Source organism: Pseudopipra pipra, chromosome 1, assembly GCF_036250125.1.
Source record: "Pseudopipra pipra isolate bDixPip1 chromosome 1, bDixPip1.hap1, whole genome shotgun sequence".
Classification (NCBI taxonomy): Eukaryota; Metazoa; Chordata; class Aves; order Passeriformes; family Pipridae; genus Pseudopipra; species Pseudopipra pipra.
Window position 1 is genome coordinate 86,099,146 of NC_087549.1, and position 22,752 is coordinate 86,121,897.

The 22,752-nt window shown below is 41.4% G+C and overlaps 1 protein-coding gene across 4 annotated transcripts in view; it reads right to left on the reverse strand.

Annotated features, from left to right (window-relative positions):
• Window positions 1–22,752, reverse strand: part of SLC22A23 (solute carrier family 22 member 23) — a 114,478-nt gene that overhangs the window by 75,735 nt on the left and 15,991 nt on the right. For all 4 annotated transcript variants that reach the window (XM_064663174.1, XM_064663166.1, XM_064663156.1 and 1 more), the window contains exons 2-3: window positions 20,680–20,783; window positions 15,257–15,411 (exon numbers count right to left, since the gene is read on the reverse strand). In XM_064663174.1, the coding sequence (XP_064519244.1) occupies window positions 15,257–15,411; window positions 20,680–20,783 (259 nt within the window). The remainder of the gene's footprint in view (window positions 1–15,256; window positions 15,412–20,679; window positions 20,784–22,752) is intronic.

The following is a 22,752-nucleotide window of genomic DNA, read 5'->3' on the forward strand; positions in this document are numbered from 1 at the left end:
CAGCCCATTTTTTGCAGTTATTTTGAAAGGAAACATTCCCAAAGGCATGGCTTGCTCCCTCTCTGTCCCTCACTACAGCACCACCAGCAGTGTCAGGGTGCTTAGTCCTGCTAGAAGCCAGGTAATGCAAATGGGCAGTGGACAGTTTACCCAGGCGTTAATGTTCATCCTACAGCCCTCTGCCTTTTCAGTCAAAGGCTCCAGGTCCACAGAGAAAATAAGTGGTGCCATGCCACAGTAAGGAATTTCTGTTGCTTAAGACAAGCTTAAGAGATCATGCATACACAAAAGTCTCCTCTTGTGTCACATGACATGCATTAACATTGCAAAAAGAACCAAGCACTCAAGCATACCAGAATTAAAAAGCCTGTGTCATCTCTTTGTCAACTGACCACCTGATCTCACGCCATTTTTATCATCACAGGCATAACTAAGTTTTCATTGTGCTTCTTCACCACACTATATTTGGGAGATAAGGTACATAGACAGATTAAATGTTTCCAAATCCTGCAAAAAGTATACAAAAGAATTGAAGAAAAAGCCCAAGCCAGCACTTGGGAATTTGTTTTACTAAATTCCAGCAGCATGCAGGACAGCAGAAGCAGGGTAGCCCTGCACCTCTCAACTTGGACTTCACAGCTCACAGGCTTTCCAGGAGCTTCCAAAGAAAAGTTCTGACTTCCCATGCAGAGGCTTTGGACTACCACCCTCAGTTATTCCAGATGGAATGAATGAACGAAAGAATACTCATGGGGCTAAGAGGTGCAACATGCTGCACACAAGTGTCACCAAATCACAGAAAATGCTGAGTTGGAAGGATCCCACGAGAATCATCAAGTCCAGGTGTTAGCCCTGCACAGGACCATTCCCCAGAGTCACATCATGTGCCTGTTTCAGGCCATTTTGGATTACAGTGTTTTCTATAAGCCAGTCTCTGGTCACTAAGAACTTGAGGCAGAGGAAGGGATATGAAGGCACTGCATGGGAGACTATGCCAACAATAGATTATATATGCTGTCTGTGTGGGATGGGGAGGTTTTATCCCATGGGAAATTTTAATATTTTGACATCTACTTTCACCTCAGTCTGTCCTTGTTGCTTAAGGGTTCCCATGATACAACAGACTAGTTTGCAGTGAAAGAATCTGCAGTGAAAATATGTGATCCAGGAATCAAGGCATGAGAAAAAACACACATATAGCATTTGAAAGTACCACATTATCTCCAGAGACCACGGATATTAAATTTGATCCAGAACAAAGCATTCACAGTTTCTCCAGCACGGGAAGATGCCAAAGAAGTCAAACATTTTCTGTAGAAAGTTCTATCTCACGGTATAGTTTTAAAAGAAGAAATGTATATATGTACTTATTTTTTAGGCAATCCTCCCCTCCTCTAAGACACATCCCCTCATATGCCATACTTTCCACTTAGTGCTTCATCAGTCTGCTGCTAATATTTCAGAATTCCAAATAAAAAAGACCATGACTTGCCATTAAAAATAGTTGAGTGAGAGTCTTTTCCCTTCCCTAACCTTTCCATGGGAGGGTGGCCAGCTCAACTGGAACCCATACACATACTATTCCTCACCCATCTTTTTTTAAACTTCCTTTAGTAGGGTCAAAAGACTGTAGCCATATCAGACCAAGGTTGTGTCCCTCCATTAGAAAACTTTATACTTCAAGAATTCAGTTTTCATCAGAGAACGATGCTCAGATTTTTTCCCTTTTGATTTTGATCCATCTGAAGCATATGCTGAAGTACACAGGAAACTCATCTACATAGAGTTCATCCTGAAGGCACACAGACTTTGTGGTATGAGAAGGAAAGAGCACATTACTGGTTATGTTTCTCTTATCTGCACCACTTCCACTGCTGTTGCAAGAACACAGTAATCCTAAAGCAGATCTGTTATAAAAAAGAGCAGAGGAACTGACAGTGTAATATTTCAAGAGGTACTTTTGATTTATTTTGATTAAGCCACATCACCTTGCATGGCTGATTTTGTGTGCAATTACAAAACCAGCTAAACTGGTAAAATTCAGGAGGTGGCAACACGTGGCAGAAAATTCTGACACTGGCAGTGCTTTGAGGGCTGTGATGTGTTGCCACACCTTTGCTCTGTTTTCAGATTTAGTTTCAAGAGATAGTGCTCCTCAGGATGCAGTTTGTCACCCCATCACAAAAGTCCACCTTCCTGCATTCTCACCTCCCCTGACATTTACCTTTGGCATTTGCATCTGTTTGCTCTCTAATTGGATATTTCAACAAAAGAGCAGAAAATCTGCTCAGCAAAGTGAGTTTTTGTTTATTCGTAGCTGGATTAAGTTGCTGAACACAGCAAATGTCAAAGCCAGCAGAGAGAAAGCAGCTACCAAGAGGGATGTGGGTGAGCAAAGTGGCTCTTTCTGACATCAGGAGCTGATGGGAGATTCCCCCAGGGTTCACACCTGGGGAGTTAGGGTGTAGTTACAAGAGTGCAAACCCAGTTCTCCTACATGGCGATCACAGTAACAGGAACACTATATCCAATAATTACTGAACATCAGCCTCTCACTGGGATCACAGTTGCAGTACAGTCCCCATGCAGTAACACTTTTCCTTGGAGTTCTCCAGGGAAACACCAGTACTCTGAGGACCACGCTAGTGGATACATAGGCAGTAGTTCTGCTGTCCCCTAGACCCACACCACACTGACAGCATCCCTCTCAACATGTACCTGTGCTGGGGCAGGATCAGACAGTTTCATAGGTAACTACATTGCTGCCAGCCTCTCCAGGTACAGACAATATGGGACAGCTTTGCCAACCATATCCTATTCCTGTCCTAATCCACAAATTTGCAGGACAAACAGAAAATTGAAGTTTTGACAATTTGTATTCTAGGTTCCTCAAATATGTAAGCTTTTAAGTGAAATTAAACCTAAAGCATTTTACATTGAATGCCCATCTTGAAATTTTCTCAAAGTTTACATTTCAAAAGTACCATTTCATACCAATTAAAAGTTGCACAAGTATAACTGTCACGCATTATTAAAAAAAAAGACAAAGATTATTCGCTTTGGCATTTAGCCTTCTTGTAGTAGTAACTTAAATTTAAGTCACTAAAATCCTATTTGAAATTAGAACTGAGAGTAACATTTTGCAGATCAGTATTCCAACTCAGAAACATCAGGAAAAATTTGTTTTCACATAAATCTTAGTGAATACTCCTAATACATTATAGCAAGTGTTGTAGCGTACCTTTCTCATAGATGTCTTCTCCAAAGAACAAGCACTATTCTGTTCCATTGTTGAGAAAGCAAAACTCACTCTTTTCAGTACTACCATTTATAACAAAACAAACAGGACATAGCTGAAGCCTAAACACATAAATCCAGAAATTTCCCTTTGTATTTCCTATTTTACACAGTGTATTTTAAAACAGAAACGGATATGCTGTAGTCAGACGTTCTCAGGCCGTCACCTAAATAGCAATCAAAAATTAATTCAGCAAGCAGAAAAAAAAAAAAAGGCAAAAGAGAACAACAACAATCCACCCCCAAACAAAACAAACAAATAAACCCCCAAAAACATTGTGACAATCCCAAAGACTTTACAAATGCTCTGAGCAAGAGACCAAGCTCATACAATCTGATCAAACAATTCAGTGCAGAGAGCATCTTTCAGCATCTTTATCCTGGACACAAACATCATCATGTGTGCCCCTCAGTTCCAGACCAAACCTTTTTTTTATCCCAAAAGCAAAAAATAAAATTTAGTCTTGTTGAAGGGTAAAATTTACTGAGTAAAACTGATGGGACAGCGAGAAAATGACCTTTCAAAGCTATTGTGTCTTTCCAACACTGAAATATCAGATTGATGGTCTGTATTTCTGCTGCTCAAGGTTAGCACTGCCAAGTTCATGATCACAATGTTTTACTCTGAATCACAGATTTTTGTTGGTTTTGGTGGACTGGAGGGTTCTATTTGTTCACTAATTTGGATGTTGCCGAGAAAAGCCAGCTAGAAAAGGGGAAATCTCGTAACCAGGACCTGATCGTATTTGGTTCTCCAACTAAGCTTTAGAAGTTTTAAATAAATCCAAAGCCAGTATTCTCACTCTCAAAGCTTAAATAAGTGAAGTTAAAGCCATACAGACCTCTGTAAATTATTTTTAAGAATCGTTTTTCTCTGCTGCCAGTTTATCCATTCTTCTCAAAGTCTAGTTAGTCAGCGCCTGGAAGAAGTGGAAGGCTTCCATCTGTTACTACTTCAAAGACAGCTATCCTGAGAGGAAATGTCAACCTGTCCAAGACATATGTTTCTAAACATATTAGACCTGCTGTCTCTGCCAAGATGCAATTAAACACTATCTAATCTTTAAAAAGCCTGCAAGAAATAAGTTTTAAATCCCACACTGAAGAATGACCTGCACTGAATAAAGTCAAGCTTCATGGTGACTTTTAACAGCCTAATCTGTTTACACTAAGAGAATTTCCTGACCCAAGGTTCCCTCAGTAAGCTTGCAAGGATTGATTCATCTGCACTACAAGCAAGCCACAAGGGCTCTTAAACTGCTTCTACAGCAGGGCATTATGGCAAAGCAAGTTTATTTCATGGCCCTAGCAGTCTCTCCTTGACTCCAGAGGCACCCACTCCTTCTCTCCTCCTTTGTCTGCCCATGCTTATTCAATCCGGAGGTGAGCTTTTGCAGGGAGAAAGACCAGGGGAAAACTGACTTAAAACCAAATGAAACAATAAGCAGGTTTCTGCTTGTTTACACCCTTGAATCACTGTAGGGTCAGCAGTAGGTGGGAGCACCAGCCAGGGCAGGATGGGCATACCCAGAACAGGAGAGCCAGGTCAGCTTAGGCTGTCCCTGAGCTGCTGTGAGATTCTCCCACAGAGCAAAAGCTCCAGCCAGTTCCTGCACTGTCATTTTGAGATTTTGACTACTCCCAGCAATCAGGGCAGAAAAGATCAGACACATAAATAAAAGGCCCTCTCCTGTTTGGACAGGCAGGTGGGTTATTTCTCCCAGAAGTCCACTCCTGTGAGGTATTTCCCCTGAGTGTGCTGCCATGGGCAGAGCCACACTGCAGCTGTTGGCCTTCAGACAAGTAGCACTGGCCAAGCAGGACATGCCTCAGTGGCCTGAAGGAGGGACAGAGACTATGGGTAAATAAATGTTTCCTAATCAGAACAGAAATCAAACCCAAAGCTGTCCTGGCAGAAAAATGCACTAGTATGTACAGTGCAAGTCCCACTAGGCACTAAAAAAATATCCCAGCCAGGATCCCAGCAAAAGACAGCACTGAGACAGCAGTACTATTCACGCTAATACATGCTAGCATGACATGCTGCCAGCTTTGTCTGGCCATCTTTTTGTTTCCAAAATAACTAGGACATGAAATCTTTAATTGCTGCTATTATTCTTCATTGGATAGGAGCAGATTTCTTATTTTAGAAAAGTAACTGTCACACTGTCTCCTATCAGCAGCATGAGAGAAGAGGCAGCTGTGGTACATACTGTATATTCTATTTTCTTTCTTCTCCCTCTTTGGGTCACGCACTGGCTATTCTTTTTCTCTGTTTGGCACATGTTACTGACCCTAGACCCACACAGAACACTTACTCTAAGGAAAAGATCACCATTAAAGAAAAGGTCAGGAAAGGAGGAAAGGCACCTGCACAAATACTTTTTTATTGAAATGCAACACTCAGTCAAAAAGGATGAAGTTTTCTCCTTAAAAAGTCAAATCCATCAGGTTAAAGGTTTACAAGATGCAGATGGAATTTTGCGTATTTTCTTCCAGACTTAGCACAGACATTAACAAAAAAAATAAGCAGAATGGGACAACACTTTAGGCTGATTCACAAATCTAAACTAGCACATGACATCTGAAAAGACTCATATGGGTAGAGTCAAGGTTGATATAATCAAAGCTTCTCCTGCCCAAGTTCCAAAGCACTGGAGTGCAGTAATTGAGTTTCTCTGTTGTAAAGATACAAGAGAAGCCATTTTTTCCAACAGATGACTAACGCTGACAGCTTTATTTATTTATTTAACTTTCAAAGCAGAGTCATTTTTAATGGATCTATAATTCAAAATCTCTTTAATTAATTTTCCTCAAGCTTCCTAGAAATACAGATTTGGCTTTCTGCATTGAAAAACAAGTCAGTCAAGCTCTAAGCAGAAAAAAAAACCCAACAAAAAACCCCCAAACATTTTAAAGTCAAAGCTATAAATGAAACAAAAATGGGATTTTATTGGGAACGCTGGTTGCAATTTCACCACATAAGCTACTTCCAGCATTATACAATCTTTTTAAGTTGCTCTTATTTTTCCTTCCTGCCTTCTATCCATTTTTACTTGCTATAATAAAAAACATTCTTCCCTTATATTGCTTTTTGCCTCACCACATTATTGATTCTGCTTCCTGCATGTTTTTTGTTACTTTTCTTTTTTCTGACTCTGTAAACTGAGTGCTCTATCCAGAAGACAGCTATGGTGCCTACCAGGACAGGACCGAAATCTGAGAGGTAGGAACAGTGGAACTGGAAAAGGTCCCTGAAGAGCTGACAGACTGACACTTTGTTCCTTCTGGACAGCAGTTTCACATCAAGCAGAAAACTCTAGGGATTTGTTTATTTAATTATTTTGGACAACAATCCCTGGTGCTTAAATGTCTATTGAACTCAATGTTGCACAGAGAGAATGCCCTCCTTGTTTCTCTAAGGAATTAATCTCAAGTGTTTGGATAACAGATAGTACATAAAGTAACCTACTTATGTCTTAGTACCAGGGCACACAGGTCTTCCCGTGTGCATTTTTAACAAAATCACCAATTATAGTGTACAGCACTCCAGCAGAACTTGCTCTCTTCCACTGAACCAAGGCACTTACGTCCTTGTCGAGCTGAGGCATGCGCAAACACTATGCTCCACTGCTGCTTCTGCCAGAGAGATTATTCCCCTCAGAGAACAAACAACAGCAGAATGAAATGTATGTCCTTAACCTAATATATTGAATACGTGAGGTAAGCCACTGATGGAGATGTATTTGCACTTAAATGCCTGACTGCATGGGAGAGGACTGAGGCATCACTTTACAAGACAGTAGTTTGCTGTCCAAGAGGGTTGGTTCTGCCATGGGACTAGGACAGAAAGCTGGGAGGAGAAGCCACAAGAATTGTTAGCCTGTCCTGAACTCCTCCAAACACAAGGCAGTTAGAGAGAAATGCTGGGACATCCAGGACCTGGGGAAATCAGCCAGAGAGGTACAGGAACATGCATCCAGAATTTCTGATGCAAGTACTGAACCATGCTTCCTGCCACGGTTCAGCACAGACTCTCTTCATCAAGGGACATATTTCCAAGCCACTGAACCTTCTTTGAACACCCTTTCTCTCTAAGATATCAAGTCTAAATTCAAGATTATCTACAGCTGAAAGACTCCTTACTGAATGTATGTACTAAAGCAGACACACAACTCATATATGCAAAACTGGAGTAGTGATTGAGAAGATTTGCGTATCATTCATTAGACTTTAGTAAACTGATCTCTCACAATTCATACCATAACCAGAATTCAAAGAATGTGAATAAACAAGTTTCCAAGATACTAGCAAGCACTTAGGTCTCAACTTATCTGTAAAAACTATGTAAGTGTATGAACAAGTCATTTAAGAAGGGACCAGATGTTCTCAAAAGACAAAAACATAGCTCATACTTCTAGGTCCACCAGTAATTGCAGCATAAGACTTACAAACAAATTCATTCACAATGCAACTTCAAGCAGGTTTTTTTTTTAAAAAGAGAAAAATGAGTGATATGAGCATACTCTGTAGACTGACAACAAATGAAACAAAGAATTAAAACAAAAGTGAACTTTTTATTGCATCTGACTAAATAATACGCTCTTGTGGAATTACTGCAATGAGCACTGCCTGCACATTTCATGCTTTGAGTGAAATTTAATTAACTTGAACTAGTAAAAATCCCACAGGGTTATGTTATTTGTAAGTGAGAAAATAGGAGTCATGTTTGCGTGACTGGGGGTGGAAATTTGGCTAGCCTTGTTAAACTATAGTTCCTCTTGAAAGACACATAAATATTTATGTGAATTTGTGTGCTGACATTTGTTGCCGGACTTGAATATTCCAAGTCACTATAGATAACTTCTAAATGTACCTTCCTCATACCCATGGCTTTTCCGCTATGCACATCCTGTTGCCATAACTTGGCTTACATTTTCCTGACGAGCTAACCTGTAGGGAGAGGCAGGAAAGGGAAGTAAAGCACTATTCATTCCTAGGTGATTTATGAACCTGTGTGTGCTTCCTTTTGCAGCAGAAAGTTGACACATGCACACAAGAAAAATGTGCATATGCCTGTGCTCTCACTGGAAGAAGCATCTGGGGAAAAAAAAAATCCAGCCCTTTATGCTGTCTGTCTTAAGGGCAACTCTCGAGAATGTTGCTGCCCATCTCATTTCCAACACTATCCCATCCTGTTTTCAAGTTCTGCCAAGTGCAGGGACACAGACAAGTAACAGGGTAGCTAAAACTCAGTAAGGCAACATTCATAGCATAATATGCTTTATATGTACTACTTCTCTGTGATGCTCTCTGTAACAAATTCAGTTTCCTGCTAGGAAAAATGTAAAGAGAAAAGCTCCTCTTCATTTCCTTTCAAAAGCAGTGAGCTTTCAGCCATGCAATAGGGATGAGCAGACCTATGACTCTATTTGACATTGCTCAGATTAAAAAAAAGCCAAAAGAAATTAAAAAAAAAATCCATAAAAATGTAATTACAATCCTGAACAGATACAGTTACAAGTATTTGCACGACAGAAGGTAAGATTTGGTATACTGAGCATACCCAAACTGTTGGAGCTGGTCTGGAACAATTAAAAGACAGACAGTTTAAATGATAAAAATGCAAGCTGTGTTCTGAACTGGGGAAATTGCAAGTGTACTCTAATCTCATTTGATTGTCATCATCACAAGTGTAACAACTGCAGTGTTCCATCTTAATTGCATTCCCAATTGACCAGTCATATAAAAAGTACCTCAAATAAAATTATTTCCTTGGGCTTTTTGTCACATTGACAACACACATGATTTTCAGAAACTGAAATGGAAAAACTGATTAAAATTAGATTCTGTTGCAATTCCTGCATTAACCAAACATCTAACCTGCCAAGGAGCTTTAGAAAGATATTCCTTTTACTCTCCTTTAAGACTTTGTGTAAATTAACTTCAAATCGGCTGCCTAAAATGGAACAGTTTTTCCAGGATTCAGGACAATGCTTCAAGGGCATCTCTGCTCCAGAATACAGTTTGTAGGGTTAAAGTTAGGATGAGAGTCCACACCCTAATGGCAGACACTGTATCCCTTGAAGAGCCTATGCCCACTCTGCCCATGAGAAAAGAGAAGGAAATTCAGGGGAAGTACTGAGGTGAAAGAGGTGAACAGATTATGAGTTGTAATTTGATTGTAGTGAGGAAAGCAGTGTAGATCAAGGAAGATTTATACTTATAAGGAGAGTACTGTAATTCCAATAACCTTTTCCACTCTTGCATAAATTGAGCCCCCAGGCATTTGATAAAAGGCATGCCTAGTGCTTTTTTTGAGCAGCTGGAGAGCTCCTATTGCATACTACTTTTTTAACAGTTCTCCCACAAAGCTATCCAAAACGTAGCAGTACTGTTTCCAGAAACTCACATCCTATCTCAATGTTGGAACAGTATGTGGCTGCTCTTCAAACAAAGTGGTTCTGTATCACTTAAGAATTAATTGTCACTTTAAGGTGAGCTGGTTAAGATTTTTTGTTCAGTGGATCCCTCTGTGATCACTCCTACCAGATCAAGTGACTCAGAGAAGGGAAGGCTGGTTACATAAACAGAAGGTAGGTGGCTTAAAAACCTTGATCTTATCAGACCTGTCAGTGGAGAGAACTGACATTACTGCAGAGCTAACTCACATGTCAATGCACTGGAAAGGAGTCAGATGTTTTCCACATCCTCTGATTTAGGAACGCTTTGCAGAGTTATTTATTGAGCCAGTTCAGATTACACAGAATAGCTTCAGAGCCTGCGGTTTCCAGTGCTTCACCTGCCTTGCCTTGCCTTGGCTGTGCTTGTTACTGAAGAGACAGGAGAGGAAAACTAAGAAGAAAATCAATTGTAAACTTGGAATGTTTCAGGATCTCAGAGCCTATATGCTTCTCTGAGGGAGGGGGTGGGGAAAGAAAAAAGAAAAAGAAAAAAAGATATAAATCTCACGCTTTATATTAACACCTGACTGGAAGAAAAATTATTTTACAAATCTGACATCACTACAGCCGAACACCCAGAGGCTTCCATGCTCCATTGTGGCACTTGCTCATACTTCAGCCTGAAGCAAACTTTCTAGCACACCCCTCTAGCTTTCCAGGATAAATGTTGAAAAAAAAAAAAAGTCTTAAGAAGCCATGTTTAGCCTCTCAGATCATTGCCTGTGTAACTTACAGGAGTAACAGGTTAGACTGACCTAGCTATAAATGAGAAAGATACATCACAGCTGGACATCTTAACCAGCCTGATGAAAGCCTTTGCCAAGCTTCTCCAGGCTTTTGAAACACCTATGATTTTCAACAGTGTTTCTATCCTTTTTTTTCCCAACAGTGAAAGAGAAGCTCTTTCTGCTACTGAGCATCCGAGGGACACCCCTGCTTCCTTGCTCCAACCTGAGATGTCATCTCCTTTCCAGCAAAGCTATTTCCAGAGCTTATTTACTGGTTCATTCAAGTCTAGACATTCTAATTTTGCAGCATAATCTGTAGCTCAGTCACCCATGAAACTGCTGAACAGCCTGCAATTGTGTGCAAATCCACACCATGGCTGAGCTCAGGTACAGTCATTAGTGATAGCACATAGCACTTTAATGGGAGGCTCTTTAAACCTGTCAGTAGCATTTGCCAGAAAAATATATCTCTTCCTCTCCTCTCCCTTAAATAGTTCAATTAATACCATCATCCTAGCTTCAGCTCCAGAAAGTGACAAAAGCAGGGACACTGGTAAGGAAACAGCACTAGGGAAACTCTTGCTTCCCTTCACTCATTTAAAGGCCCTGCCCGGTGTGAGCCCACATTCCAGCTCTATCCCCCAAGCTTAGGCAGCACAAGAGACACTGTGCCCAGCAGAAGATCTCCAAAGGAAGCAGGGACAAGATCAGAGGGCACATACCACTTACAACAGCACACTTGGTCTTCTCCAGAGGGAAGATGAGTGTCTTGCCTGGCAGAGGGCTCAGGAAGACATTGGGTCCAGCCTGACTTGGTCAGCAGCATATGAGAGGAGAGGGCGTGCATGGAACAGGGAGGGGGGAACTCCTGCCCTCAGCCATGAGACCTCTTGCATCAGCTCATGCCAGCAAGCCCTAAGGAAGGGATCTGTGCTGAGTCAGCTGCAGTATATGCCCTTCTCCACAAGGATACAGGAAAAGACTGCCCTGCTGTCAGGGCCAAGGCAATGACCCAGTGAGACTAAAGTGATCCAGAAGCAATACCCTCCCACCTTCAAGATTACCAGATTTGCTTTCTCCCGTGACTTCCACATTTCCCTAGTGTACTTTGTCCCACGAGTTGCAACCAGTAAGCAGAGCTATTTGCAGTCAGTGGCATGACTCACCTGCTACAGGAGTCCAGCAGACACCAGCAGAGGCATTACTCAGGTATGTGCCCCTGCTTAGGGCTCCCTCACCTCTTCCCCTCCCTCTCAGCCTGTGCAAAGGAAAACTCCTCTCAGGATCGGCTTAGGGCTTTCCACCCCAATGGTTAAACTCAAACTCCTCTTCTTCAGCTCAGCAGCAGGTTATGGTGCTGTGCATCCAGCTGTGCTGAGCTAGCAGGTACAGAATGCCCATCCTTCCTCTCTCGATGTGCATGCAGCAACAAATACCAGAACAAAAGGCACCCTCAGGCTGTCCCCTCCAGCCCCCCAGTCTACACTCTTTTCTACATTTAACTGCTGGGCAGGCCATACATCCCCTTCCAACCACTGTGGCCAGTGCTCCTTAGCACCCTTTCAGCACTTCTCTCTCCAGGAGATTTTGCTGCTGGTCCCAGCACACTCCTCCAACGAGGGGTGGCCTGTTTCTGCAGAAATCTGCTCAGCAAATATTGCAGGGGACCTCACTGGCATATCACAACAGGCAGGTCTAGCTCTGTGCATTAGATGACTGCTCGGTGTGATGTATTGGGAAGTAGTTTATCCTCCAGGAGCAAAGCTTCCTTGGGAGCTTGCTGGTGCCTCACCACACAAGATGTGTGCCAGCTGATGAGGAGCACAGGAACCCACTGAAGATTGGTACCAGGCAGGAAACCACTTCTGGAAGACAGAAGCTCCTTACGTTCCACATCAGCATGAAACAAAAGCCTTTCAAAGCTGTGTGTGGTTGTTCAGTGGAAAAGGATTTGCTGCCTTTCATTTTCCTAGATGATGCGAGGACCCACAGCACCCAGGAGGAGAAAGCCCAAGGTTTATTGCTCCTCTGCTTCCCTCCTTCACACCAAGCATGATCAACTGCTCAAAGCCTGTCTCTTGATGCAGCTTCACTAGAAATTTCACCTGAAACACCTTTTCCAACAAAACTGCAGCAGCTGCAGGAAAACTTTTCAGTTTAATGAATCAACATCCAGAGGTGGTTTCTTTAGATAAGCTCCGAGCAGCTCCAGGCAAGAGGCTGTACTTGGAAGCCACAAGAAGTGAGCTCACCACAACATCGAGGAAAGCCTGCAGAGGAGAACAGGCAGCTTGGGCTCAGTGCTGTGCCTCCACAGAAGGCAGGCCTCATTCCTGGGCTCACTTAGCACCTTTGGGCAGACAGGTAGGAAAACTACCTTTAGGCTATAAAGAGAGTATGGTTTGAATAGTGAAGGCAACTCAACCTTGGCAGCCCTGTGTTTTAAATAAGACAGCACTTTGGTGCTCTTCCCACTCCCAAAGCTGTTATTTACAATTTCCCTTAGGCAGGCCATAAATCCAAGATCAACTAGCAAGCTCAACACAGCGTAAAAGGATCCCAGTGGCACACTAATTACCTTTGCAGGCTATGCAAGCCTATACAGTTTGCTTCTGCACAGTAGCTTTGGAAACTTTGGCTAATGACTGTGACTAGCAGATCAAACTTTCCACTTTCTATTGTTCTCTTCAGGGCAGCCAGCCGGGAATTCAGGGGCAACAAACCTCCAGGGGAAGAAATCAAGGCCATTAAGGGAAAGGGAAGAGGGGCTATGAATCATAATATTACTCCACACAGGAATGCAACGGCATGCTATGGCCTCCAGTAGAAATGAAAAGATAGTAAATCTAGATTGAGAGGAAGCCTAATAGATTACAAGGGCTAAAACCAAAACCACCACCAAGCAAAAAAAAACTATTACTCCCATTCTCTTATGACTTTAGGGATTACTTTTCTCCCGCTACTCTACACCAAGGTGACAAGCTTTTTTTTGTTTTGTTCAAATGAAAGTTTTTAATACAGTAAAAACCCACTCCCCTCATCTCCTGAGACAGAAGGCCAGAAGACTTATCAGAGGTGCAGGTGCTGCATCTTTCACATTTTCTCACTTCCATGGAAATGAGCTGATGTTCAGCCTGCAGCTAATTTCACACAGATCTCTCCTAACACCTACTAGCTCTATTTATGTGTTCTCTATGCAGACAGCAGTGGTTATAGCAAACACCTGGGGGAAGTAAGGACAAAATATCAGACTCAAATCATTACTTTGGACCAAGAAGAGCATGAAGTAACCAGAATATGTCATTTTCTGAATGAAAGCCTTGGATGGCAAGCTATTGTCTGGTTTAAGGCAACACAAACACTCTTTCACTCCAATCATAAAAAGGTCCATAATGAAACATTTACTTAGTCGGCATTTCTGCATGAAAATCTTCAGTTGCAATGACTCTCTTAAAAGAACATCCACCAACCAAGAAAATCTAACATGTTGCATTGGGCTGCAAAAGATTCCAACAAGCCTGTTATCCCGCTGAATGTTACACTGGCAATGGTTGAAGCCCCCTCCCATGGGAACCACAGATTAAATTACTTCCCCAAAAAACTATAAAGTCTTCAGTAGTAGTTTTGGGGTCTGGTGAAAAATTCTAGATACTAGAGATTACATAAGCAAAGGCAAGAAGAAGGAAAAAAGCCACGTATCTTGGATTCCATATCAGGTATAACAAAGTAGTGCAATACAGAACAAACTCCTGTCTCCTGCAGTCAGGCCCTTTCCCCTTGGTGCAGACCAAAACCAAAACAAAAACTGGGGAACTTAATACTACAAAATACTCCATACAAAGTAACGATATTGTGCTAAATCTTGATGGGTTAGATGCCATCTACAATAGGAAGTTCATAAAAGTTTATGAAGATCTGTACAGCAACTTCCAGGATATAATTAGATAATACTTTTACAGAGCCATAATAGAGAGGAGGAAATTTCGTGTTTTCCTCAGTTGGTGTGGTACTACCTGTTAATTACAGATAGCCAAGGAAGCAGAAGATGATCTCTGGAACATATCCAAGGGACACAGATTAGGCTGATGGCATGTATGTACTCTCCATGCATGTACTCTCCAAAGGCAAGGCCTCCCAAAGGGGTTTTCAAATGTTTTGGCTACAAGTTTACTAGTCACCTCACATATAAGCATGTAGATATTTCTTACAAGCTTTCCCTCAAGTTTCTCTCAGAGATTTCTTTTTTTTCCCCTCATGAAACAGACAGAAACAACAACAAGAAGTTGATAAAAGGACTTCAGGCACTTCTCACATATTTTTGCTGTAACTTTACAATCCTGAGGCAGGGACACAGGATATCTTGCTCCAAATAACAGAGGAAATTCTGAAAACGTGCCAGAGTACATACTGCTAGAGACAGCAGAAGTGGCAAGTCTCCTACTGAGCTCAATACTGCAAGGTGAAATCTAGTCCCCTTACACATTATGGCTATGACATGGATAACTTCTAGGTTTAAATAACAACAGCCAAACCCAAACCATCTTATAACTCTTTTAAAATGAGCTCTGAGACAGCTTTACAGACTGCTCTGTAGCAACCTAAAGAGAAAGCTGCAGAATCCCTACCTCTTTACCAAAACTCAGGCTAAAGCTTTTTCAGTCCATATGATCCTGGTTTGATCTGTTTGAACAAAAGTGGGAAGCCAGAGAACAGCAAACCACTTATTGGATAAAGTTACATTTGTATGGGTGATGAAGGTATACTCACGCAGTGCATACAGGGAGAGGACTATTCCAGCCAGGCAAAATCCCTCGAAAAACCTGAGTGTGCTGAACATGGTCACATTCACTGAGAGTGCCACAGTCAGTCCAAATATCAAAATGAATATGACAGAGAAGAGCAGCACAGGCCGTCGACCAACCCTAAAAATAAGGAAGTATGGAGAAACAGTTAAAAGCCAGGAGGAACATAATGCTAGATCATTAAAACTGGGGAAAAAAGGGAACAAGTCATACAATCCCTTCCAAACATTGCCATCAATTTTTAATGCTTGTTTCAGTCTTCCAATCTTTTTTATTTTTTTTTTTTGCTCACTAAACCCCAGATTTCTCTGCCAGCTTTGCATTGACAAGTTCATTTCAGACGGGATTAAGCAGAGACAGCACACTGTATTACTGCTTGATTTGAACAGCATTTTCAAAACACCAAAGATAAACAAGGAAACATGTAGGAACTAGCACAAAGCCATAAATAAGTTCCTTGGAGATGAAAAGCAACTTCTCAGAGTTTTCCGTAGTAGCATGGGAGAGTATATGGTATTATATGCTATATGGTATAGTACATTATTAGCTGCAGGGACCTCCTCTTCCCAACAGACATGTGCTTCTCAGCCTCATCTGCAAGAGCAGGTGGCTCAAAAGAACTACTTTTCTTGGTCTCATTGTTGCAGGTAAGTCTAACAAACATGGATCGAGCACAAAACAGGACTCATGTCACTTTGCTGAGCCTCAGAGAGCTGAAAGTAACACTCACAAGAAAACTGTGAGCTTCCAGTCCCTCCACTTGGTATCCCTACAGCAGCTGCAGAGACCCACAAAACCAGCCTGACTGGAAGGTGAGGAATAAACCACTCCAAAAATAATTTCAGGCAACAGAGGCATGAGGACTTGCAGCCCTCCTTTGCAGCTGCAACCTCTAATTGCATGTGTTGGTGCAGTGCTGACAAGGAGAAAGAATTATGCTGTCACTGAATGTGGGGGCAGTCGCTCCAGAGTTTAGCTCTTTTATGTTCAAGGAACATGAGATTTTTACATCTCTTACTCATATGCTTAGTGTTTATAATTTCCCCTTCTCCCCCTCTCTTCCTGTGCAAGGAGAATGATACGAAGCACCAGAGCACATGGCTATTTTTAAGCAAAAATTGGATCATTATGTGGAGGTTTCCAAATTTTTTTCAACTTGTCAACTCCCACAAGTTTTCCAGTGGAACTGAGGATCCCTTTTAGTCAGCTCCATATGCCATTTCCACAAAGAATACATGAACTTGCTTTTCGTAGGCAGCTTTCACAGACCCATTCAAAGCAGTCTGTCAGCTGCAAGCCAGCCATCAGGTTGAATGTCAGCACAATAAAGAGCATTTAAATCTCACAACTTAGTCCAGCTTCACATACTGTAGCACTTCTATTCAATTATTTCAGCAGATTGTTACCAGCAGTTATTAAACACATTATATATATGCATTCATAATTACAACTTTGTGGTTTGCATTACTTAAAATGGACAAGATCCATAAAATAGGGAGAAAAGGGTTGAAAAGGAGACACTGGTATAATTTTTTACATTTTTGGGAACTAGAAGAGTGCACCAGTCATCATTCGGGCTTTTTCAAAGTCACACCTAAGAAAGTGATGTCATGGCTCCTTGCATGAAAACAGGTTTACTATAATTTTCAGCTGTAGCATCACCTGTGGGGCACCTCAAAGATTTAAATTGCTAGCATTAGCCATTCAAAGTTTTTAAAAAAGAACAATGTTTTAAAACAGAACCAATGTGCAAACTGAAGACAGCATGGTCAGAGCAGGCTGCTTTCCATCAGCGTACAAGCCCAGCCCACCAGAAGAAGAGCTGCTGTTGAGCTGAGGGTGGGAACATAACATCACTGGATTGGTGATGTGGAATGCACTGGGGACATGCTGGACACAAGGGCAGTTTCTGCTGTGTGTGCTTCAGATTTTATATTTACAGAACACAAAGCACTTGGGCAGGGAAGGGAAGTACCTCACATGAAACCCTGAATACAGACAAAAAGCCAATGAACTTTGTGTTATCAGCAACCTCCACAGACTTTTGCAGCCCCATTTTTGTTATGCCAAGCTGTAATTCATACCAATTAGTATTTGTGGAAGTGTTTTGCAGATGAAAGGCATTATGCAAACCCTCAGAATTAGGAACTTAATTCTCATCACAAGCCTGACCTGCCATTCCCTGATGCTGATTGAAAAAGACCTCATGCTTAGCATACTTCAGTTCCCTTCTTCCCCTCCTCCCATCCTCTGTACTTGAGGTTATCCATTATTAGGATGCAGAATTTCTTCTACCATTATACCAGTTATGCAAATGAATGGTTGCTGGTAATGAAAAATCAGAAAATCGAAGGGCGTCCTGGGCCTGTGAAAGCCAACTGAGGCCAGGTAAGCCCTCTGGTAGGAGGCATGTCCTCACAAACACAAAACTAGTGTTCTTCACCCCGGCATGCAGCACACTTCTCAAAAAACAAAGCTCCAGGGCAGCTATCAGCCATATATTTGGTGATCCAGCAGTGTTTTGACAGGATGGTGTCTTAGAGCATAAAAAAAGCCTTTTATATGCAGACAGAATTATCTAACAGTACATGGAAATGCTTGTGAGAAATTAAACCATACACAATTTTGCTGGTAAAACAGCCCCAGGATGCTATCTGCTGCCATCCAAACTGTTCCAGAGAGAGATTTCTGTATCACGGAAGTCTCAGCCTACACTGCATGCTATTATCTAGATCAAATGCTAAATGCTGCCTGCACAGGTAAATAACTAGAGATACAAGCAATCCCAGGCTTTTGAAGAATCTGTAACCCACACAGTGTGATAAGCAAATACATCAAAAAGATATTCCTAATGTCAGAGTTGCACCACAGGGGAAGAGTGAATGGTCTGAGGACAAGACCTGTTCTTCCCATGCTCCTACGCATGTACCTTGCTGTTGCAGCTGATCAAATTGCTCTTCCTATGACATTCTTTGCAGGCTCTCTCTTGGTTTTGGGACTTGAACTGACATAAAGGCTCCAAAAAGCATCAGAGCAGGTGCAAAGCAGGGGCACTGTAGGACAGTGAGAGGCACCAATCTACTGTCTTGATGCTACATGAACACCAAGCCCACCTGCTCCAGAAGGAAGCCTTCCACACAAACCTCAGTCTGGAGGTGGCAAAATTGCCAGTAGCACTTTGCTTGTGGAACAAGTAACTTATTCAGGCGCTGGACACAGTCGGTCTTCACATATCTGAGCATGTTTACAGACTTTCCTCCTATAGATTTTCCACACAGAGCTATCCCAGCATGCACACCAACTGTATTTTGAACAGAGAGCACTCAGTTTACTTAGCAAATTGCTTTAATACACTCTATGCCTTTGCTTTGTACACCTTTAAAACCTTCTTTCAAAAAGGAAAAGCAAAACCCCTAGTGGTTAAAAAAACCCAAAGCATCTTCTAATTATTTACACTGGAGAGCAGTATATAAGTGAAATGAGAACAGATTTTGAAATTTTGTAACAATTCCTATACATTACTCTGTTTAATCTCCTCTGCTCTTGTTTGGGACTGACATCCTTTTTTTACTTAATTTTCTCTTTCTACAGGTACAATCTGTACAATTCCCTTTGTATCCATCTCTCCACACAACTCTCCACCTTTGCAGAAATTGAAGCTGTGATTAAACAGCAAAGTAAATTCCATTTAGGTGTTTTTTTACCAGTCCCCAAATGCTACTGCTAAATGACGAAAAGACTATCCAGCACAGGAGCCCTACTGGGTTAGGTACATCAGCTGGCAACAGGCACTAAACAGGAGTGTGAGGACTAGCTTTGGCAGCAGCAAACTGTGTCCATTCTGGTCACCCACAAAAGGGTCACTGTTCCCTCCAGCCACCAAATTACCCTTTTTCTCCTTTGTACCACAGCTGGAAGCCAGATTCTCGTAAACTCACTAGACATTTCTAGGTATTTTAAAATTAGGGTAATTTTATGCTGCATTAGCTCAGCTAAGCCGCTCGCAGAGGGGTCCAACAAACGCATGTGGCAGCGCAAAGTACACGCTGGGGACAGAAATGGATGGAAGCACAGAATGCTCCTTTTGGTAGCAGAGAGCTATTAAACCTGCTTACTGCAATTCTCTCTCAAAGCCAGTGCCTTAGGCAACAAGTTGTTCACTTATTTGTGGCTTATTTGTCAATTATAGCACCACTTTCCTAACTTGGTAATAAGTCTGATTTCTCCACACTGATTCCTTTTTAGGAAAGCCAAGCAAGATCTCTCATTCATTTCCCCTCTATATTTCCTATGAGTTTTTAGAGCCCCGTTTTACTGTGGTATTTTAATCAAATTCAACTGTATTTCATGCATGTTCCCTATTTCACTGAAAAGTCATGATTCCTTGCTTGCCCAAGAACTTTCAGCGACTATTCAAGAATTAAGATGCAATTTCACTAGGAATGCTTGATCCAAATTACTGCACAGCTGCAGGGGGCCTTTTCTCTCCCAGCTGACTAGTGAGTTGCTGAGGCTTTATAAGATTTCCCTAATAGGCAACTCTTCTTCCTTTCCTGTTCTAGATAATGGCAAAAGAGTTAACTTGGGGCCATTTAAAGCACCAACATTGGCAACTGTGCTAGAAGCCACCGAAATGACTGGGACAGCATCACAGAGCTATTGTTTCAGATGCTGCAAGTTTCCACTGAAATCACTTGAGTCATCCCTTTAATTTTTCTTTCCCCTCTTCTACACTACAAGACCATTTTCTAAAATAAAAGCTGAATCCTCAGCATAATTGGGGTATCCAATAACGCCTTTAACTATAGCAGTTTAAAGAATTGCAGTCTACTCTTTTAAGTTTAATACCCCAATACTAGCACGACATTAGTCAGCAAATCCTTAACACTACATCAAAATGTTTGCTTAACAAGAACTTTAAAAGAAGAACAAGGGAAAGGTTTGCAAAAGGCAGCCTTCAACTCACCGAAAGATACTGTGTAAGCACAAGGCTGACACTACATTAGTCACGTTTTCAGTGAAATCAATGCCGCTTCCAATTTCTTTTGGCCCTACTTATTTAAGCAAAAGAAAACCCTAAACTAAAGGCTTCACTTGTATAATTAGAAAATACTAAATTCTGTACTAGCTTTACAGCTGTAATAAGTTGTGTCAGCAGGAAATAGCTAAGGCAAATAGAGAAGAGTCTGTGTTATTTACCTTGATATAAATTACTCAGGTTCAAACAATTAAAACAGTTTTAAACTGTTTGTCCATCATGGTTCTTTCAGAACCTGAGAAATCATTATGCGAAGGTTCTTCATGAATATAAAGTAGAAGACAATCAAAACAATATTTTATACTGTTACTTATTTGTAGTTACATTGCATTAAAGAATTTTTCACTTACCAGTCAGCTATACATCCTGTTATTAAGTGGCCGAAGATTAATCCTACAAGCAGGGAAAATTTAGCAATGTGGACTTTCCAGGCAGAATCACAAACAAGATCCCACTGGAAGAAAAAAAGAGACAGATAAACTGAAATAAATTAGTTTCTCAGATGTGTTTTAACATAGTAATATCAGTGCAGAGCTTCTTCCAAATGTCAGTCCTAACACAAGTGCAAGGAAACAGCAGAGGAAAACTTTCCCCCTCAAGTCAAATCCAAGACCTCAAGAAGCAAATTAAAGACTCATTTACTTCAGTGAGTTTTATCAGACCCTTAATTGTAAGATGACAATATCCAACACTTAAGTCTCCCCCTCTCCAGGTCACACGAGTTTAGCCTAAGGGGATATCTCCATCTGACGTTGGCAATACTGCTGCAGCTGTCATTGCAGCCCCAGACACCCATTATCAGAGCCCCATGAAGCCCACCAGCAGTAAGCCTGACAATTTAAGAGCAAGTGCTCCAGCTGATATCCTCAGAGCTGCTTGGAAATATCGGGAAAAACAGCTGCTTTGCCACAGACCCTGATGGCCATTAGCTTCAGGCTCTCAGTGTCAGGATTCTTTTGTTTTCAGAAAAGCATCTTGATTTCCCCAGGTGGTAGAAGGGGGATGAAGACTAAATAAAGGCACAGCTTGTCAAGACAAGTCCTGGCATGGAGCTAGACAGGGCAGCTGGAGATCCCAGCACAGCCATGCAACTTCTTGGGACAGAAGCCCCCACGGTGACATTTCATGGTTCAGAGACCAGACAGGTTCTGAACCTCCACAATAAAGCTATGCCTAAAACTGAAATTAACCTTTCTGTCCAAAGGAAGGGGAAATGAACCATTTCAGGCAATTTGTCATTAGGGTACTGCCTCATTCCCATGAGAAAGATAGGAAAAACAAGGTTTCTAGTGAGGCTTCCCTAAACTCCAAGACATTTTCCTTCTAGGCAGAGGAAACCAGAAGAACCAGATTGCATTCCTGGCTTTAGCCCAACAACTTCATTGCCCTCAGAGATGTAACTTAATCTCTCTTATGTGTAAAGTGTGGATACTTACTATTATACCCTTGAATAAATATAAGAAGATATGTTTGTTTGCGGTTTGTGAGGCGCTCAAATATTGATGGTAATGGGAGCCATGCACATTACATGACAAATAAGTACAGCTAACTTTGGAGAGTCAGATACTCTAGAATTGAAACTTTGCAGAATAAATGGCTGTTTGTGTGTAATGTAATAGTAGCAGCCCTCCTGACACCACGAACTGGGGTTTCATAGCCAAAAACACAAAGTAGAAGTATGCAATTTATTTTTTAAAAGTTAGATGCAACTTCAAAAAGAGCTTCCCTCAAAACAGTTCAATTAGGTGCACTGCACATTTCCATGACGTACAGCCCTTCCACAAATAAGGCAAGACTCAGCCCTCCAGTTCAACATCAGAGATGTCCTCACTACAATATACCATGTCACTAAGAGGTACAACAATTTTGTGGCCAAAAGAAATGTGCCAGCTTTCAGGATCAGGCTTTTTGTTTAAGTTAAATGTATTTTTGAGTTCTCCTCTGCACTGATCTGTACAAGTTGGGACATACACGTGTAATCTTCCACCCTACAGACTGAAGGCACTAAAGAACCATAAACAAGTAGTCTGAGCAAGGATTTTTTCCACCAAATAGCTATGAATTATTTGCAGCAAACAGCTCAGCAAGGCAGTGAGAATTGCTCTCCAAAAACCTTGACTTTTCAGGAGCAAGTGGAGGAAATGCAATTACTAATACTTGCAACTCTAGAACCAATCTCCAGCTAGCAAATAAAAATATCTGCCCAGACAAGCTGAAAACAAAACAAAATTCAAGATATATATCTGAGCTCCAGGTAAGCTTTAAAATGCTCCAGCTTCATTTTCACAATCCAGAAGGTGTATATGCTACTCGAAAATGAAAAATCATTTTTGTTTGTAGAGAACAAATTCGATTTATTAAAGATAGTCATATTTATACAAGCACACATTTTAAAATTCAGTAATTAATTTTTAAATTTATTG